General features: G+C 47.4%; 1 protein-coding gene across 1 annotated transcript in view; it reads left to right on the plus strand.

The window, feature by feature from the left end:
* The first annotated feature begins 1,648 nt into the window (after positions 1–1,648).
* The window catches only part of FNTA (farnesyltransferase, CAAX box, subunit alpha), a 34,916-nt gene continuing 24,207 nt past the window's right edge, over positions 1,649–12,357 (plus strand). Inside the window, exons 1-2 of the mRNA XM_082262047.1 lie at positions 1,649–1,844; positions 5,567–5,652. Of these exons, the coding sequence (XP_082118173.1) occupies positions 1,687–1,844; positions 5,567–5,652 (244 nt within the window). The 5' untranslated portion in view covers positions 1,649–1,686. The remainder of the gene's footprint in view (positions 1,845–5,566; positions 5,653–12,357) is intronic.

A 12,357-nucleotide genomic window follows, 5' to 3' on the forward strand; every position in this document is an offset into this window, starting at 1 on the left:
GGGAGATGTCTGTATATGGGGGGAGATGTCTGTATATGGGGGGGATGTCTGTATATGGGGGAGGTGTCTGTATATGGGGGGAGGTGTCTGTATATGGGGGGAGGTGTCTGTATATGGGGGAGGTGTCTGTATATGGACTGCAGTCAAGCCATCAGACAGTTCCAAATTAGTGGTCATGCTATCAGACAAGTTTTTTTTGTGTTGGAAATTGTAGACGGAAACATTATTTGACACAATGCACAGCAGATTGTAACCTACAAAATAATTATTACACAAATGTGTCATACACACCCCCCTCTACCATATCTTACAATACGGTGGGATTTTACTATGGAAATTTAAAGATACAGAGCCCCAAATATCAACCCTTAGGCTACAAATTGACATTTTTTTCAAAAATGTTAAATGGGAGAAAAATAAAATCTCCCATTGGACCAATACGTTTACAATGCAGATGTGTCATACACATCCCCCTCTACCATATCTTACTATATGGGGGGATTTTACTATGGAAATTTAAAGATACAGACACCCAAATATCAATCCATTGACTACAAACTGACATTTTCGTAATACTTCAAAATGGATCAGACATAAAATCTCCCATTGGACCAATACATTTACAATGCAGATGTGTCATACACACCCCCTCTACCATATCTTACAATATGGTGGGATTTTACTGTGGAAATTTAAAGACACAGAGCCCCAAATATTACCCCTTAGGCTACAAATTGACATTTTCGCAATACTTCAAAATGGATCAGACATGAAATCTTGGGGCTCTGTATCTTTAAATTTCCACAGTAAAATCCCATCATATTGTAAGATATGGTAGAGGGGGGCGTGTATGACACATCTGCATTGTAAACGTATTGGTACAATGGGAGATTTTATTTTTCTCCCATTTAACATTTTTGAAAAAAATTCAATTTGTAGCCTAATGGGTGATATTTGGGTGTCTGTATCTTTAAATTTCCACAGTAAAATCCCACCGTATTGTAAGATATGGTAGAGGGGGGTGTGTATGACACATCTGCATTGTAAACGTATTGGTCCAATGGGAGATTTCATGTCTGATCCATTTTGAAGTATTGCGAAAATGACCATTTGTAGACTAAGGGGTGATATTTGGGGCTCTGTATCTTTAAATTTCCATAGTAAAATCCCACCGTATTGTAAGATATGGTAGAGGGGGGTGTGTATGACACATTTGTGTAATAATTATTTTGTAGGTTACAATCTGCTGTGCATTGTGTCAAATAATGTTTCCGTCTACAATTTCCAACACAAAAAAAACTTGTCTGATAGCATGACCACTAATTTGGAACTGTCTGATGGCTTGACTGCAGTCAGAGACAGACAGTTCCCCCCTCCCCATATACAGAGAGAGACAGATCCCCCCTGCTTATATACAGAGACAGACAGGTCCCCCAGAGACAGTCCGACTCCTTGGCAGAGATTCAAGAAGTTCAAGCAGAAACAAAACCGAGCACACGCCTGTATTGCACAGCAGCCACATTGGTTGTGCCCAGTTCCTATCCACTTCCTGTACTTCTCTGTACCATGTGACCAAACAGTCAGTCACATGGTCTGCTGACATCACTAAGGTCCTTCTACTGGGTAAGAACTAGCCGCTACCCTTCCTCTTCCTGTGTAACTTTCACTCTCTACCCGGCGAAGAGGATGCAGTGCCAGGCGGAGGAGGATGGGGATTTCGCTGGTCAGAATACTGGAGTGGACTCCGTACTGGAGGACCTGGAGTATAAAAACTGTGAGATGGAGGGGATAGGGGACTCCGAGATGGACTATGACAACCTATCTGATCGCTATATTCCTTACAGGTAATGCTGCACTGGAATGAACGATCACATTGTATTGGAGGACATTCAGATTGAATATATACACAGTTCTTAGAAGATGTAAAATCCCGGATGCAAATATTTGCAGAAACATGGGAGGATTAAAGTTCACGATGTATAGAGACATGGAATGGGTGTAGTGTATAGTGTGGGTGTAGATTGCATCTGTTAGTGTGGGTAGCAGGTGCAGGGGGTGTGAGAAGGCCCCATCATTGAGGGCGTTTGGTGTGAGATAAAACCATCATTGGTGGCAGTGGGTGGGAGATGGACCCGTTGTGGGTGGGAGAAGGACCCGTTGTTGGTGGCAGTGGGTGGGAGAAGGACCCGTTGTTGGTGGCAGTGGGTGGGAGATGGACCCCGTTGTGGGTGGGAGAAGGACCCGTTGTTGGTGGCAGTGGGTGGGAGAAGGACCCGTTGTTGGCGGCAGTGGGTGGGAGATGGACCCGTTGTTGGCGGCAGTGGGTGGGAGAAGGAACCGTTGTTGGTGGCAGTGGGTGGGAGAAGGACCCGTTGTTGGCGGCAGTGGGTGGGAGATGGACCCGTTGTTGGCGGCAGTGGGTGGGAGATGGACCCGTTGTTGGCGGCAGTGGGTGGGAGAAGGACCCGTTGTTGGTGGCAGTGGGTGGGAGAAGGACCCGTTGTTGGCGGCAGTGGGTGGGAGAAGGACCCGTTGTTGGCGGCAGTGGGTGGGAGAAGGACCCGTTGTTGGTGGTAGTGGGTGGGAGAAGGACCCGTTGTTGGTGGTAGTGGGTGGGAGAAGGACCCGTTGTTGGCGGCAGTGGGTGGGAGAAGGACCCGTTGTTGGCGGCAGTGGGTGGGAGAAGGACCCGTTGTTGGCGGCAGTGGGTGGGAGAAGGACCCGTTGTTGGTGGCAGTGGGTGGGAGAAGGACCCGTTGTTGGCGGCAGTGGGTGGGAGAAGGACCCGTTGTTGGTGGTAGTGGGTGGGAGAAGGACCCGTTGTTGGCGGCAGTGGGTGGGAGAAGGACCCGTTGTTGGCGGCAGTGGGTGGGAGAAGGACCCGTTGTTGGTGGTAGTGGGTGGGAGAAGGACCCGTTGTTGGCGGCAGTGGGTGGGAGAAGGACCCGTTGTTGGCGGCAGTGGGTGGGAGAAGGACCCGTTGTTGGCGGCAGTGGGTGGGAGAAGGACCCGTTGTTGGCGGCAGTGGGTGGGAGAAGGACCCGTTGTTGGTGGCAGTGGGTGGGAGATGGACCCGTTGTGGGTGGGAGAAGGACCCGTTGTTGGTGGTAGTGGGTGGGAGAAGGACCCGTTGTTGGCGGCAGTGGGTGGGAGATGGACCCGTTGTTGGCGGCAGTGGGTGGGAGATGGACCCGTTGTTGGCGGCAGTGGGTGGGAGAAGGACCCGTTGTTGGTGGTAGTGGGTGGGAGAAGGACCCGTTGTTGGCGGCAGTGGGTGGGAGAAGGACCCGTTGTTGGCGGCAGTGGGTGGGAGAAGGACCCGTTGTTGGTGGCAGTGGGTGGGAGATGGACCCGTTGTTGGCGGCAGTGGGTGGGAGAAGGACCCGTTGTTGGCGGCAGTGGGTGGGAGAAGGACCCGTTGTTGGCGGTAGTGGGTGGGAGAAGGACCCGTTGTTGGAGGCAGTGGGTGGGAGAAGGACCCGTTGTTGGCGGCAGTGGGTGGGAGATGGACCCGTTGTTGGCGGCAGGGGGTGGGAGAAGGACCCGTTGTTGGCGGTAGTGGGTGGGAGAAGGACCCGTTGTTGGCGGCAGTGGGTGGGAGAAGGACCCGTTGTTGGCGGTAGTGGGTGGGAGAAGGACGCGTTGTTGGCGGCAGTGGGTGGGAGAAGGACCCGTTGTTGGCGGCAGTGGGTGGGAGATGGACCCGTTGTTGGGGGTAGTGTGTGGGAGAAGGACCGTTGTTGGTGGCAGTGGGTGGGAGAAGGACCCGTTGTTGGGGGCAGTGGGTGGGAGAAGGACCCGTTGTTGGGGGCAGTGGGTGGGAGAAGGACCCGTTGTTGGCGGCAGTGGGTGGGAGAAGGACCCGTTGTTGGTGGTAGTGGGTGGGAGAAGGACCCGTTGTTGGTGGTAGTGGGTGGGAGATGGACCCGTTGTTGGCGGCAGTGGGTGGGAGAAGGACCCGTTGTTGGCGGCAGTGGGTGGGAGATGGACCCGTTGTTGGCGGCAGTGGGTGGGAGATGGACCCGTTGTTGGCGGCAGTGGGTGGGAGATGGACCCGTTGTTGGCGGCAGTGGGTGGGAGATGGACCCGTTGTTGGCGGCAGTGGGTGGGAGAAGGACCCATTGTTGGCGGCAGTGGGTGGGAGAAGGACCCATTAGTGACGGTAGTGGGTGGGAGAAGGACCTGTTGAGCACATTGGATGCCTGAAGAGCCCGTCTGTTAGGGTTTGTGTATAGTGTAGCTGTATGTATGGAAGATAAAGTTCCAGGAGGAAATCCATCAATCCCCATTGTGACCAATGGCGTCTACATTTAGTCACATGTTTTCTGACATAGAATGTTCCACTCCCATGTCAAATTTTCCTGTACATGTTTGTTCATATTGCAGATACATGTGTTAACAGTGGAGGATACTGAGACCTCCATAGACTGTGAAATTGGAGATTTACTTCAAACATTTGTTAACCACTTCCATATCGGGCCATTTCTGGCATTCCGCTCTTGCATGTAAAAATCTGAATTTTTTGCTAGAAAATTACCCAAAACCCCAAACATTATTATATATATTTTTTAACAGAGACCCTAGGGAATAAAATGGCGGTCATTGCAACTTTACATGTCACACGGTATTTGCACATAAATTTTTCAAACGCAATTTTTTTGGGACAAAAAAACAATTTTATGAATTAAAAAAAAGAAAACACTAAAGTTAGCCCAATTTTTTGTATAATGTGAATGAAGATGTAACGCCGAGTAAATAGATACCTAACATGTCACGCTTTAATATTGCGCACACTCGTGGAATGACGCCAATTTTCGGCACTTAAAAAATCTCCATAGGCAACGCTTTACAGGTTACCAGTTTAGAGTTACAGAGGAGGTCTTGGGCAAGAATTGTTGCTCTCGCTCTAACGTTCGTGGTGATACCTCACATGTATGGATTGAATGCCGTTTACATATGTGGCCGTGAAGTACGCATGCATTCGCTTCTGTGTGCGAGCACACGGGGACGTGGGCACTTTAACATTTTTTTTTTTATTTATTTATTTTTACTTTTACACTTACCCTTTTACGTTTTTTTTTTTTTTTTTTTTATCACTTTTATTCCTATTACAAGGAATGTAAACATCCCTTGTAATAGGAATAGTGAATGACAGGTCCTCTTTATGGAGAGATCTGGGGTCAATAAGACCTTCGATCTCTCCTACAGGCTGGAAAGCTTGAAATAAAAAAACATCTCGGCTATAGAGCTGAGATCTCGGCAGTATTGACAACTGCCAGGTGATGATGTCACACCTGGGCCTCCAAGAGTCATAGAGACTGCCGGGGACCATCTGGTCCTTGGCAGACTCTATGGTGTACTATTCCTTCTCCAGCTCACCGATCGCACTTGTAAGAACGATCAAGCGGCTTAACAGCCTGCAGCTGCAGGCATCATTCAGATATCCCCACTTAAAGCCCTGGATGTCATATGACGTCCAAGCGGTAAGGAAGTGGTTAAATATATTTTATAAATACATTTGTTTATATTGCTCAGATTATGTATGTGTGTTCTTTTGTATTTACAGAGAGAGGAAAGAATGGGCAGATGTGATTCCTGTCCCTCAAGATGATGGGCCAAACCCAATTGTTCAGATTGTTTATAGCGAGAAATGTAAGTAGATACTTTGGTATGTCTGGGTTTAAAATACAGCTTTATTTTATATATAGAAAAGGGAGACCTTGCAGCTTAGTTACAAAAAATGCCTGATCAGAAAGTGCCTGGTGTACAAAGCCCCCATTTAAATTCTAATGTACTTTCAATCATGGAAATAGCTGGATGAGTTAGAAAATAAAAGATTGCAGAGAGAGAAATTTGGGTTTTTTAGAGCAGCTTAAAGTGGAAGTGAACAAGCATGTAGCAGTCGTGTGAAACGCGTCTGCTGTCCTACCCTGCTTTACTTTGTACTACGTATAATAAAATAACTTGTCTTCATTGGATTCCATGGTGGTGTGCGACTATTTTCTTCATTTATGCTTCTCCTGGTGGTGAGCCGAGGTTCAGCACCCACCTTGAATCGTGGACTTTGACTAGCCTGAGCAGTGTTATCTCTCTTCATTGTAAAGCGGAACTTTACCCATAACAACTTCATGCTGGAGGCTGCCATTTTGCTAAAGCTCAGAGCCCCAAAAACAGCAGTAAATCATAAAGCGGAACCAAACACATTGATTTAATGTTTTAAAAAAAAAAAAACGTTAAATTCCTGGAATACCGGGATTTCTAATTGTCACATTTGCTTGTGTCCTCAACCAAACTGTTAATCAAATGACTGGTGTCATAACTGGTCACGTGCAGCACCATGGCAGTTGCTGATTAAACAGAAGCAGCACCCTTGGCTGTAAAGCATAGGAGGGTTATATTTTGCTTTAAGGCTAACTTGGCAGTGCCTAAAAATGCCTAAAATAGGAGAGCAACTGAGCATGTGCAGAGCAGGGTGAGGCTGTGTATTACTGTATACAGTATCTCACAAAAGTGAGTACACATTTTTTGTAAATATTTTTATCTTTTCATGTGACAACACTGAAGAAATGACACTTTGCTACAATGTAAAGGAGTGATTGCAAAGCTTGTATAACAGTGTAAAGTGAGTACACCTCTAAAAGATGATGTCCAAAATGGGCCCAAAGTGTCTTTATTTTGTTTGGCCACCATTATTTTCCAGCACTGCCTTAACCCTCTTGGGCATGGAGTTCACCAGAGCTTCACAGGTTGTCACTGGAGTCCTCTTCCACTCCTCCATGACAACATCACGGTACTGGTGGATGTTGGAGACCTTGCGCTCCTCCACTATCCATTTGAGGATGCCCCACAGATGCTCAATAGGGTTTAGGTCTGGAGAAATGCTTGGCCAGTCCATCACCTTTACCCTCAGCTTCTTTAGCAAGGCAGTGGTTGTCTTGGAAGTGTGTTTGGGGTTGTTATGTTGGAATACTGCCCTGAGGCCTAATCTCTGAAGGGAGGAGACCATGCTCTGCTTCAGTATGTCACAGTACATGTTGGCATTCATGGTTCCCTCAATAAACTGTAGCTCTCCAGTGCCTGCAGCACTCATGCAGCCCCAGACCATGACGCTCCCACACCATGCTTAACTATAGGCAAGACACACTTGTCTTTGTACTCCTCACCTGGTTGCTGCCACACACGCTTGACACCATCTGAACCAAATAGGTTTATCTTTATCTCATCAGACCACAGGACATGGTTCCAGTAATCTATGTCCTTAGTCTGCTTGTCTTCAGCAAACTGCAGGCTTTCTTGTGCATCAGCTTTAGAAGAAGCTTCCTTCTTTCCTTCTGTGACAACAGCCATTCAGACCAATTTGATGCAGTGTGTGATGTATGGTCTGAGCACTGACAGACTGACCCTCTTCTTGGGTCGACCATGGCGAGGCCTGTTCTGAGTGGAACCTGTCCTGTTAAACCACTGTATGGTCTTGGCCACTGTGCTGCAGCTCAGTTTCAGGGCCTTGGCAATCTTCTTATAGCCTAGGCCATCTTTATGTAGAGCAACAATTCTTTTTTTCAGATCCTCAGAGAGTTCTTTTCCATGAGGTGCCATGTTGAACTTCAAGTGACCAGTATGAGAGAGTTATTACACAAAACGACTTATGTACCTCTATGTAAACAAGGCAGACCGCCAATCTGTCACAGATAAACAGAGATCCTGTGTTCCTGCTATTCAGGAACACCGATCTGTGTTCATCTAGTGAGTCTATCCCCCACACAGTTAGAAAACATCCTCATGGCACTCATTTAACCCTTTGATTGCCCCTGGTGTGAACCCGTTCCTTGCCAGTGTCAGTATAGTAACAGGGCTATTTTACTGTAGTAATGTCACTGGTTCCCTCAAGTGTCAACAGTGTCAGTTAGGTGTCCGATTTGTCTGCCGCTATGTCGCAGTCCTGCTAAAAATCGCTGATCGCCGCCATTACTAGTAAAAAAATAAATAAAAAGGACAAATCTTTCCCCTAGTTTGTAGATGCGATAACTTTTGCACAAAACAATATCAATATACATGTAAGGGTAATCCCAAAACTCACGGGTTTCAATAACATTTTGACTGTTGAAGCCAGATTGAAAATTATATTTATTTAGACAAACATGTAGATAGGAAGCCATTTTATTTATCATACACTTATTGGGATTTTTTTTTTTTTACCAAAAATATGAGGCATATTGACCTAAAATGATGAAAGAATTTGATTTTTTTTAAAGTTGTTTTTTTTTTTTTTTCTATTGGCTGTGTTTTATGGCAGAAAGTAAAAAATATTGTTTTTTTTCAGAATTGTCACTTTTTTTGTTTATAGTGCAAAAAATGAAATACCACCAAAAGAAAGCTCTATTTGTGGGGAAAAAAGGACATCAATTTTATAATTTTATTTGGGTACAGCGTCGCACGACCGCGCACTTGTCAGTTAAATAAGGCAGTGCCGTATTGCAAAAAATGGCCTTGTCATTAAGGGGGTAAAATCTTCCGGTCCAGAAGAGGTTAAACTCTAAAAATGTATTCTGTTGCCCCCTTACCATGTGATCAGCTGCTGGATTGCCAAAATCTTCTTTTATTTCAGGCTTTCCAGCCTGTAGAAGAGATCTGGGGTCAATAAGAGATAAAGAGAACCTGTCATGCGCTATTCCTATTACAAGGGATGTTTACATATATATAATGTTCTGGGGATTCTAGAAAACAATACTTATTTCAACTTGTAAGCAACAAGTGTCAGAAAAAGGCTTAGGCATGAAGAGGTTAAATAAGAGTTTACATCCGCTTTACCCATGTATGTTTGGGACCACCTTAGAGATGAGGCTGCAGGGGACCAGTCGTACCTGCTGGAGCGAGGAATAATGTCTTCTCTCTTTATTCCTCCACCCCTAGGCAAAAACCAGCATTTAACCACTTTAGCCCCAGCCCTATTTCGGACACTTTTTGTTCACAAGTTAAAACCAGTATTTTTTCCTAGAAAACTTCTTAGAACCCCCAAACATTATATATATTTTTTTAGCAAAGACTCTGGAGAATAAAATGTCGGTCATTGCAAAATTTTTTGTCACGCGGTATTTGCGCAGCGGTCTTTAAAACGCCATTTTTTTGGAAAAAATTTGAAAAATCACATTTCACTGCATTTAAAAAATACTAAACAGTAAAGTTAGCCCATTTTTTTTGTATATTGTGAAAGATGATGTCACGCCGAGTAAATAGATACCAAACATGTTACGGTTTAAAATTGCGCCCCCCCGTGGGATGGCGACAAACTACGGTCAATAGAGATCTCAATCTGCGACGCTTTAAATTTATTTAACGGTTACCAGTTTAGAGTTAGAGTGTAGCTCTTTTTTTTTAATTATTGCCCACGCTCTGGCGATCGCGGCGATACCTCACATGTGTGGTTTGAACAGCGATTTCATTTGCGGCTCGACTTGCGTATACGTTTTTTTTTGTGCGCGAGCTAACGGTGACGGGGACGGCTAAATTTTTTTTTTTTTTTTTTTCCTATTTATTTTTTCTTTTAAACTTTATTACAGGTTTTTAAAAAAAAAAAAAATCTGATCACTTTTATTGCTGTCACAAGCAATGTAAACATCCCTGGTGACAGCAATATGTCGTGACAGGTACACTTTATGGAGGGATCGAGGGTCTAAAAGACCCTAGACCCCTCCACTACACTTCCCTGTATGCAAAACGCCGAAAACGGCATTTTTGCATACAGCCGTTTTTCAAATCTGCCGCCTTTTGCAGCACAGTAACCCGGACGTGACGTCATGGACGCCGCCTCCGGGTTACGTCATCGGAGACCCGATCGATGCCGTTTCCGGCATTCATCGGGACTCCATCCAGCCGGCGGACGTGCCGGCTGGGTGCTCGGGGCTCCCGGTGGGACGGTAGCCCCGAGCAAAGCCGCGGAAGGCGGCGGGAGGGGGGGGACGTCCCCTCCCGCCCCCCCGGGTAACGATCGAGCGGCTCCCGAGCCGCATCGATCGTTACCGACGGAAAGCCGACCGTCGGCTTCAAACAACGGTACCGGGATGATGCCTCTAGCTAGAGGCATCATCCCGGTATAACCACTCAAAGTCAGCCGACGTAGAGGTTACGTGACTGGTAGTAAAGTGGTTAAGAATTTAACCCTTGCAGTTTCAGGAGTGGACATAGGGGTGAGAACGTAGCAGGTAACAATGTGGGAGAAAGACTGAGCCAAGTCCTACCCACTTGTTAGGCGAACTTTGCTCAGTATTTCTCGTGCAATGCCAGCTGTCAGTACAGCCATATTAGCTGCTACATTCTCATGCAGTATTGGCTTTATCTAAATGTCGCTTGGGATTTCAGCGCCTGTGTCCACACCTGCAATAGCCCTAAATCAGTGGAGGGACAAGGTGCGCTTGCCTTAAATTATTCTTTATTCTTATAAATTATAATTTGGTGCTACAAAAACAAACATGAATTCCATTCAGTAAAAGCGAAAAAATAGCTAAGATAGGAGGAGTTAAAAAAAAAACAAAAATAAGCGTTTAAAAAAAAATTATTACACATTTGTCAAGGCAGTAGAATCGTGTTTCTGGTACAAAGCACTTTATTTATTAGCTGTTACAAACATAGCCAAACACATATTTACCGTATACATATAAATGATTAACAAAAGGGCAAAAAAAAAACAAAGTATTAAGGAAATAAAGGGTTAATAAAAACTAGGTTTCTCTAAAGGTTAATAATCACTACACAGGTTCTCTCTGCACACCAGGGGCCCCTCCATCACTAAATAGGGACCCTCTCTGCACCAGGGGCCCCTCCATCACTAAATAGGGACCCTCTCTGCACCAGGGGCCCCTCCATCACTAAATAGGGACCCTCTCTGCACCAGGGGCCCCTCCATCACTACATAGGACCCTCTCTGCACCAGGGGCCCCTCCATCACTACATAGGACCCTCTCTGCACCAGGGGCCCCTCCATCACTAAATAGGGACCCTCTCTGCACCAGGGGCCCCTCCATCACTAAATAGGGACCCTCTCTGCACCAGGGGCCCCTCCATCACTAAATAGGGACCCTCTCTGCACCAGGGGCCCCTCCATCACTACATAGGACCCTCTCTGCACCAGGGGCCCCTCCATCACTAAATAGGGACCCTCTCTGCACCAGGGGCCCCTCCATCACTAAATAGGGACCCTCTCTGCACCAGGGGCCCCTCCATCACTAAATAGGGACCCTCTCTGCACCAGGGGCCCCTCCATCACTACATAGGATCCTCTCTGCACCAGGGGCCCCTCCATCACTACATAGGATCCTCTCTGCACCAGGGGCCCCTCCATCACTACATAGGATCCTCTCTGCACCAGGGGCCCCTCCATCACTACATAGGATCCTCTCTGCACCAGGGGCCCCTCCATCACTACATAGGATCCTCTCTGCACCAGGGGCCCCTCCATCACTACATAGGATCCTCTCTGCACCAGGGGCCCCTCCATCACTACTTAGGACCCTCTCTGCACCAGGGGCCCCTCCATTACTACATAGGATCCTCTCTGCACCAGGGGCCCCTCCATCACTACATAGGATCCTCTCTGCACCAGGGGCCCCTCCATCACTACATAGGACCCTCTCTGCACCAGGGGCCCCTCCATCACTACATAGGACCCTCTCTGCACCAGGGGCCCCTCCATCACTACATAGGATCCTCTCTGCACCAGGGGCCCCTCCATCACTAAATAGGGACCCTCTCTGCACCAGGGGACCCCCTACATCACTACATAGGACCCTCTCTGCACCAGGGGCCCCTCCATCACTACATAGGACCCTCTCTGCACCAGGGGCTCCTCCATCACTGCATAGGATCCTCTCTGCACCAGGGGCCCCTCCATCACTAAATAGGGACCATCTCTGCACCAGGGGCCCCTCCATCACTACATAGGACCCTCTCTGCACCAGGGGCCCCTCCATCACTACATAGGATCCTCTCTGCACCAGGGGCCCCTCCATCACTAAATAGGGACCCTCTCTGCACCAGGGGACCCCCTACATCACTACATAGGACCCTCTCTGCACCAGGGGCCCCTCCATCACTACATAGGACTCTCTCTGCACCAGGGGCTCCTCCATCACTGCATAGGATCCTCTCTGCACCAGGGGCCCCTCCATCACTAAATAGGGACCATCTCTGCACCAGGGGCCCCTCCATCACTACATAGGACCCTCTCTGCACCAGGGGCCCCTCCATCACTACATAGGATCCTCTCTGCACCAGGGGCCCCTCCATCACTAAATAGGGACCCTCTCTGCACCAGGGGACCCCCTACATCACTACATAGGACCCTCTCTGCACCAGGGGCCCCTC

The sequence above is a fragment of the Pelophylax lessonae genome, assembly GCF_965119305.1.
Source record: "Pelophylax lessonae genome assembly, chromosome: 1".
NCBI classification, from domain to species: domain Eukaryota; kingdom Metazoa; phylum Chordata; class Amphibia; order Anura; family Ranidae; genus Pelophylax; species Pelophylax lessonae.